General features: G+C 30.9%; 1 protein-coding gene across 2 annotated transcripts in view; it reads left to right on the top strand.

Annotated features, from left to right (window-relative positions):
* LOC18602103 (protein decapping 5) overlaps nt 3,442-9,282 on the top strand; it is a 9,406-nt gene continuing 3,565 nt past the window's right edge. Inside the window, exons 1-4 of one of the 2 annotated variants that reach the window (XM_007033286.2) lie at nt 3,442-3,724; nt 4,780-4,880; nt 6,063-6,134; nt 6,869-7,858. In XM_007033286.2, coding sequence (XP_007033348.2) covers nt 3,571-3,724; nt 4,780-4,880; nt 6,063-6,134; nt 6,869-7,858 — 1,317 coding nt within the window. In that variant the 5' untranslated portion in view covers nt 3,442-3,570. The remainder of the gene's footprint in view (nt 3,725-4,779; nt 4,881-6,062; nt 6,135-6,868; nt 7,859-9,282) is intronic. The other variant, XM_018120205.1, reaches the window with a different exon arrangement.

The following is a 9,282-nucleotide window of genomic DNA, read 5'->3' as shown; positions in this document are numbered from 1 at the left end:
ATGCAAGTTTCATGACATCAAAAGCTTGATTATAGCATATTAAATAAGTAATTAAACACAGATGAAAGAGTGGAATAAGAAGTGATCTACAAGCAAATATCAAAGCCATAAATTCAATGTAACTTATGCATAATTTCTAGAGTGCAGTTGCTGTGTCCTATCTATATATTTTCTTATACATTTGAAAGCTTCGAAGTTTCTTTTGCATTCATTTAATGCCTGCTAAAAAAGACGGAGGCAGAAAATGATAAGTGTTTAAGCTGTAAATGAGCGAAATAATTAGGCTGAGTAATATTTCTTTTGATTTTGACAACTTAAAAGAATTTTTCATATTTGGCTTATAAAATAATCGAACTTGGCTCAATATATAATATAAGCTTAGTTTTTGTATGAATAGATCGTAGTATCATTCATAAACTTAAATTAAATTCTGAGTTAACTTAATTTTTTTTCTCAGAAAATTAAGTTTCATTTTTCAAGCTTATCAGTGTATTCAAACTCAACGTGACTATTACATGTACAGTAGTTATCATTAAGCTTAGGTAACTTCAACCACATTTCAATTTCAATTGGAAACTGGATTGGTATAATAAAGTTATATATATTATATTAGACAATATTGGACGCGTACGTACGGTATGACGATGATCCAAGCGGATTAATTAGGATCTTAGTATGCAGAGAGTTGACAGGTTGATGTCAATTTTGTAAGATTGTCTAGGTTACATGCATGGTGAAATCCCCTTTTTCTTGTAGTTGCTTATCATAGCAAAACCCTACTTAGCAAAGGCAATCATCCTTTGTTGTTGTCTTTTTTTTTTTTTGGTTTTATCCCTTGCTCAAACAGTTCATTCATTATTAATTAATAGAAAATAGCTTAGCAGCTTCGCAACTCATTCCAATGCCATTGAAGAGCAGGAGATACATATACACCTGAGAGTTGAAAACTTAAGATAAAAAATACTACATTGAATTGAAGGTTAAGCTCCCCTACACCGATCCATAGGATCTGTTTTGAAAGATTCACATACAAGCACACAACTAAACGCAGACACGTACACCACTAATCCAGACCCCAAATTTACCAACACGCACAAAACATGTTTGGATGGTCAACACCCAATTTTGCCAGATTATTCGCCTCCCTGTAAATTTGCATTGTGTTTGATCTCACCAATCACTCTCCGATAGCATCCTATCAATTTTTGCAAAAACTTTTCACATTGGCCTTGCTCTGCAATCCCCTTTCTTCACCTATGAGATTGCAACACTAGAATCTAATTCTATCACTAAGGATTTGACACCCTTCCACGAAAGAGAATAATTAAAACTATAGAGATGTTTTAATTGCCATGCCAATGTTTCTGCACTATTGGAACCTTGTTCACCCAAGAAAAGGCACATCATGTTCCCATTACTGTTCCTGAAAACTCCCTGCAACTAGTTGGGCTTGAACCGTCAACATTGAATTTCAGCTCGGGTCTTCCACTAAAAGGACCTCATTTGAAATTGGTGGCCTTTTTTTTTTTTTCTTTTACATTGATTCAAAATTTAGCTCTCATTTTAATAATGAAAACCACCTCTCTTTTCTCTCATCTTTTTGAGTTGGAAACCAAATCCTTTATTGCCAACCCAACCACAAAGATCATATTGCAGCTCCTACAACAGACATCCACCTCTTTTTCAACATACAATTTGGCATAAGGCTTTCACAGTAGTCTATCATTTTTCTTGTATTATTTTTATTGTGGAGAAAAAAGGAACAAAAAAAGAAAAAAAAGTAATTAAATAAATAAAAAAACCCTAATTCTAAATTTTTCACCGTAGCCTTTTGTTTCGTGAAAATTGGCTTGAACAAAAAATCAGATGATCAACAAAAATCATTTAATAATCAATGAAAAATTGGCCTAAACATTCGAAAATTGACCTCTTTTTTTATTTAATTTTACTTCAAAATATTTTTTTAAAATATAAATACAAATATATTTTTAATATTTAATTATAAAAATTATTCTATTATCATTTTAATAATAAATACTAATATAAAAAATAATACTTTATCATTTTAATAATCTATATTTTTAGTATAATATATTACTATTTAATAATAATATTTTAATTATATAAATATTTTTTAATATTTATAATGAATATTACTATCAAAATATTAGTATTTTAATAATAAATATTACTATTAGTAATAAGTATTTTAATATGTTAACAAGCAAAATTTCAATATTTTGATAAAATATTTTAATAGTCATGTCAGTATTATTATTTTGATGTGAATGCATATTTTCCAAAAAAAAAAAACCAACCAAACAGCAGAAAAAAATTTTCATAGAGTCATCTAAATAACAAAATGCATTAGCTTTTTTAGGAAAATAGCAACTTTTTCAAAAACTTGCTTCTAATAGCCCAATTTCCATGAAATAAACAGAGCCTAAAATAGAGAACTTCACATTGAATTATTGAAACAACTGAATTTTATCTCTACGCTTTTATTAAAACTCGATTTAAGGACAATAAATAGCATTGTTAAAATTTGATTATTACCTTGAATGAAGTGACATTTTATTGATGACCAAGAAATGTTGAGGTGGATTAAGTAATAAAGCATATCAATATAAAAAATAAATATTTTTATTTTAATTAAATAATAATTAATCTTTTTTAAATTTTAAATATTAACTTTTACCATTTTTATTAAAAGTATAGTCTTTTTATATACATATATTGATATATGTCACATGGCTAAAATCATCAATAAAATAATTATGCATTCAAATTTAACCATAAAAATTTAACATCTTTATCAATTATTATTATCTTGACTTTGAATAAAAGTATAAAGATTAAAATTAAAATGATAAAAATTGAGGTCATAAAGGACCAAATTCAAACTTCAACCTAATATTAATAATTCAAGAGAGAAGTGAAGTAGAATGATAGTATTTGAAAATCTTTTGATGTGAAGTTCTGTCGCATTTAAAAAAAAAAACTTTAAGTATTAAATAGAGTTTTGAATTCCACGAGTTGTGAAATAATTTATAAAGTTGTTATGTGTCTATTAAATAAATATTTTGATAGATATATTAGGATTCATTAAATTTGTTTGTATAGTTTCAAAAACTTAATTGTTTCTTGTGTTGGATAATTTTTTTGATAACAAATTAAGTAATAGATTTTTTATTCAAAAATTTTTGGAGAAATATAATCCTATCTATTGGTTAAATGAGTTTAAATAATTGACACACGTGTAATTAACTTGACATAATTATTTGACAGAATATGCATTAATTATTGACTCGTTCCTTGAGAAAAAAAATCATTTGTCCAAGGAAAAGAAAACAGTTGTCATGTGGAAGGGTCCAAAACTGGAAACCCAGTGGCCTCCAACATGTAAAAGCACAGAACAAACATACAAAGCTTCAAAAGGTTTTTGCTTGCACGCCTTTTTTTGAAAGGTTTTGCTTTAGCACAGCCTTTCTCTCTTTCATTTTACTTTGATTATTACTTTCACTGACAAAAAAAAAAAAAAAGCCAATGTTGTTGGAATAACGAAGGGCCATGGCCTCAACTGAGAGCTCCAGATCTTCAACTGCTGGGTCTCCTGATTCATATATAGGCAGCTTGATAAGCTTGACTTCAAAGTCTGAAATCAGATATGAAGGTGTTCTCTTTAACATCAACACTGAAGAATCCAGCATCGGTTTGAGAAATGGTAAAAAAACAAAAACAAAAAACTCTCTTTATTTCCTGGGTTTTTTTTTTTCTTTTTGGGGTTTTGTTTTCTTTGTTAAGGTTGAATAATTTATTTTGACTTGTTACTGTGAGGTTGCTTTTGGGATGCTTTCAAAATTCTCCTTTTTTTTTTTCCGTTTTAAGTTCTTTGTTGGGTGTAATAAAGGCTTCTATGTGAGATGAATGTTGACCTTTTATGCAACTTGTATTAGTTGAGAAGGTCACTGAACTAAATACCCAGGATTGTGGAAGAGAAAGTTAATCAAGTAGGTAATCTAGAGAAGCAAAAAAAGAGAATGTTATGGGGCTGAAAACATATGAGAAAATAGCAGAAAATTTCTATGCTGATTTACTTTCAAACAGCTGGTGTACATCTCAAATTATAGGACGTTTAAATCATGATTCATAGTGAATACATAACACACAATTGCCCCTATTACTAACATTACAACTGCATTTTACAGCTCTCTGCACAACTATGCGGCAGCAATTAAGTTGGCAGTGCACAACTTCAACAATAATCGGCAATTTTAAATTGTTAATGGTCCATACTAAAATGGTTTGCCAAAGTAGTTAGTGCTATTATGGAGCAACAAGAGAATTGTTGGAACTTTATTTATAAATATGAATGATAAATGGAAGAGTTAAGTATTAGAATCGACACGGATTGCTATAACAGAGACTATAAAAATTGAAATTTATGGCTTACCAAAAAAAAGGAAATTGTATCTGTTCTTAAATGAAATTATATATTTGGGCAATTAGATGATAGAGCTTTGTGTAATCATCTATATAATATTACCCCATTCAGACTAGAGAAGGATGTGGCTCTTAGGGCTCCAAATGTGAGAACTTTACTGCTTCTGATGTTATTCTGTTGCTTGTGATTAAGAAAGGCCTCCTAGAAAATTGTTAAACAGAAGAACGGTTTGTTACATTTTGTATTCCATGTTTTAGTGACTCTTGTTGTTCTTTTGGGTGTTAAGATGCAACTATATCCTGGTTCTAAATATCTTGTGTTACTTAACATTGCAGTAAGGTCATTTGGAACAGAGGGGCGAAAAAAAGATGGTCCACAAGTTCCACCAAGTGATAAAGTTTATGAGTACATACTCTTCCGTGGAAGTGACATCAAGGTACACCAAATATTATTGGAACTAATGTGCATTGATAGTGCTATTATCTACCTTTTCAATTTAGAAGTTTATGTTTGGGCAATTGGTCAAGGATAAAGAATCAGAATATGAATTTGAATTTTGGTGTTAGGAGGCCATTTTGAGGAAATGCTGAATTGCTGTAAAGTAGTAAGGGCATTTCTCTGGTTGGAAGTATATTCTTTTCCTTCAGTTATGGTGCCATAAGTTGCTCATCTGCTATCCAGACTTTAGGGTAAAAGAGGCTAGAAAATGCAAAGTTGTTTTGTTGCTTGATCACCCTCCTATTATTGCTTGTAAAGTTTGTTAGAAGTTTCTTTTGGCTCATACTAAAAAGCTTTCCAAGGTTTAATTTTTTCTTGATGTTAGAAATTCATTTGATAACTCTATTGTCCTTGAACAATCTTTATGAGATTCAATTTTTCCTCTTATCTTTTTCCTATAATCATCAAATTTGGTATATAAAAACAGGCTGCAACGACACTGACAAGTTTGAGCATTTTTTGTCATGATAGAGGAATTTTTTGGTAGAATTGAGGTTTTTGATGCTATGGTGCCTAGTTGTGGCAAGCACAATATCTCAGCAGCCATTGATATATGGTTTCGCTGTGGCATTGATTCAAAATACTCTCTTTTATTTACTTTTGCCTTTCATTTTGCCAAGGTGCAGTAAGGTAAAAGTTGGAATTAGTGTTGTATATTTGTGCCCAAGCACATGCTCAGCATCGCAGGATTGGCACTGATATGTACATGGAGCTCAGTTTGGTCAACAAGCTAAGGTTTTGGTGCACCATTTTATTAGCGCTTGACTTATAGATGACTGTTTATGAGTGACCCCATAAGTAAGATTAATCTTTGATGCAAAACTTTACGGTGTTATTGAAAGTTGTGATTATGCTGCTAGGCAAGAGTGTGGTTTTCACACTATTAAATCCAACGTTTTAGATTTATCTGCATAAGAGTTGAGAAAAGAAAAAAAAAATTATCTTCGCTAAAGCATTGTAGTGTAGATGCCTAATTTGCTAGACTTCAATCTGATTCCATCTACATTTAGTGAAGAAAGAAAAATTCTTGTTCTCACCAATTTTATATCAGCCTGTTATCATATTTAGTGCCTTAAAATGTTCCTTTTTTTTTTTTTTCTGTTTCTCCATTTGTTTACAGGACTTGCAGGTTAAATCTTCACCACCAGTTCAGACCCCAGCACCTATACACAATGATCCTGCTATTATACAGGTAGAGGAAAGAAAATGGTTCCTATATATTAAATGTACAACTAAAATATAACTTTTGAAACCAGTAATATTATGTTGGATTCGGTATTATGATCAAGTTTATATGGAAGGATATTTAAAATATTTCTGGATCTGGCTTATCATCACTAGCTATGCAGATAGTTATAGTTTTATTGTACTTTCTAGTGAAGAAAGATTAAAATACTTACGGATTTTTTGTTTTGTTTGATGTGTTTGGTTCTATTTTAATTTCTAGGCAGTTGAATTGGGTTTAGGGTTTAGCTTATAAGTACCAATTCTATTTAAGTTTCTGGTAGGTTCTGAATGACAACTTATCCGGAACTCAGAAAATTGCTGTGAGATGTCCCTTTTTCAGATGTTCCTCCCTTGTCTTTTTTCCCTAGTTCTCTTATTTCTCCAATTTGCTCTGTTTCTTCCATCTTCTCCTTAATTTCCCTCTAAATTCTATTTTCTCCCTTCTTTCCCTCGTTGTTCATCACTGTGCTCTAAGGTGTCTTATCTATTGCAAGATGCATAGTATAGATATGCATAATTAAATTAATTTGAGGCTAGTTCTTAGTTTATTTTTACTGTAGCTTGCTGTTTCAAAGAGCATGACAAATTGGTATTTTGGGGTTATTGAAATCAGATTCTATTATTTTATCAAGCTTCAATGTAGATACATGTTTACAAGTTAAATTCACTGACATTTGTTCCAATTCCTTTCTTGTGCAGTCTCACCATCCCCAATCAGCAATTGCATCCACAGGCTTGCCTTCTTCTGTTACTGGATCTATACCAGATCCAGGTTCCCAAACTTCATCTGTAGGAATTGCCAGGCCAACATTTCAGGGTAGTCTTCCATTATATCGACCTGGTTCAAATTTAGGCCCATGGGGTTCATCAACTGCTCCAACCACAAATGGTGGGCTTTCTATGCCTATGTACTGGCAAAGTTACTATGGGTCAATGAATGGTCTACCTCCACAGCAGCAACCTTTGCTTCGACCCCCTCCTGGCTTGTCAATGCCACCTTCCCTGCAGCAATCTATGCAATATCCAGCCATGAATGTGTCATTCCCTACTACAGCTTCTAACTTGCCAGCTCATCAGTTGTCTGAAAACACTCCTACTTTGATGCCACCCTTTGGTGTAGGCACCCTGAATTTGCAATCTTCTGTGCTTCCAGCCCAGTCTTCTACAGTAGTATCAGACTCATCAACTAGTTTGAATCCAGATACGGCTTCTGCTTCAACCATTCCTACTGCAGCTTCAAGCAGTAGCTTGCCATTGGTATCTGCATTGAGTAGTTTGGATAAAAGTGCTGTCATGTTGTCTCTTTCTGACAAAACTAAGACAGTCCCTGATCCCATAATGCCATTCAAAGGCATTCCTGATTCTGCTTCATCCGCCATAGGGACAAGTTCAGTTTTGAATGATGGAACGCTTCCTTCTTTAGTGACCCCAGGCCAGCTTTTACAACCTGGAGTGCTCACAGCATCCTCATCTATGTCTTCACAAACAGCTCAGAAGGATGTGGAGGTTGTTCATGTATCATCTCCAGAATCAACAACAGCGCCTGCACCAGCACCAGTGTCAGCACAAGTACCAACACCAGTGCCAGCACAAGTACCACCACCATTGTTAGCACAAGCACCACCACAAGCACTGAAAACAGAAGGACAGGAACCGATATTGCCTTCACCTTCACCCTCAGATCATAAGGTATTGCTTTCATTATCTTACTTTCATTGTGCAAAGTGAGGGTTGTGGATATATGAGGAACATATAATGTGGAGAGTTAAGTTCCTTGTCGTCCCTTTCTTAGTTGAAGGAACCTCACTTCTTGACTCTGAAATCCAACCTACCATAGTGACTTGGTGCCACTAAATTTGTATTGCTAACTTCTTAAAGAAATTCAAACTTTTGACTTCCTCAAAGCAAAGTGGCTAAGTGCCTAATCCGTATATAACTCATTGACATTTAGCAATGTTTTCTTTTCTAGGGTTGTCAAGGGGTAGGGTACACACTAATTTTGAGGTACCCGAACTCTAACTCTATAAGAAATAAAGTACCCAAACTCTATTAATTAGCCGAATATTTTTAAAAATTACCACCCTAACCCTAACCTTAATACATCCCCACTACTCTATAATTACCATAACCTATTTCAAAACCCGATTATGTAAAAAAATTATTAAAATGTTATTCGTAGGTACGCAATTACTCGAACCTGAATATGTACTCGTATTCATATACAATAATATTTCTCTTACATATTTCATATTATTTACTAATAATTAAATTAATAAAAATACACGTAATAAAATTTAAATTTAAATAATCAAAAACAAATATCTCAAACATAATTAATAATTTTAGAAGTTATAATTTTTGTAATGTTAACACAAAATAGAAAGTAAATATGCTTATATTTAAAGTGTATATACACTAAAAGTATTTTAATATATATAATAGTAATTATATTTCTTATAAATGAACCTAATGTATATAAAGTATATATATTAAAAGACGTTACAAGTCAATTAATAATCATAATTTAATTAACTATATGGGTTTATCCTTAATTACATGAAATTAAAAAAAAATAACTAAGTTTTCAAACTATTTTAATCTCACAACTTTCTTTTATATTTATATATTATAAGTTTATATAAATAAAGGTATATATATTGTAATTAATAATTTTATAAGTTATAATTTTTTTAATATTAACACAAAATCGAAAGTAAATATGTTTATATTTAAAATACATAAATATATATACTAAAAGTATTTTAATATATATATAATAGTAATCATATTCCTTATAAATGAACCTAATATATATATAAAGTATATATATTAAAAGGCATTACAAGTTAATTAATAATTATAGTTGCATGAATTAATTTAATTAATTATATGGGTTTGTCTTTAACTACGTGAAATTTAAAAAAATAACTAAGTTTCAAAACTATTCTAATCTCACAACTTCTCATTAGGTTTATATATTTTAAGTTTATATAAATAAAGGTGTATGTATATATATATACATTATAATTAATAATTTTTTAAGTTATAATTTTTGTAATGTTAACACAAAATAGAAAATAAATATATTTATATTTAAAATATATATATTAAAA

This window comes from Theobroma cacao, chromosome 4 (assembly GCF_000208745.1).
Source record: "Theobroma cacao cultivar B97-61/B2 chromosome 4, Criollo_cocoa_genome_V2, whole genome shotgun sequence".
Taxonomy (NCBI): Eukaryota; Viridiplantae; Streptophyta; class Magnoliopsida; order Malvales; family Malvaceae; genus Theobroma; species Theobroma cacao.
The sequence above is the reverse complement of the archived record's forward strand: the minus strand, read 5'-3'. Positions and strand labels throughout refer to the sequence as shown.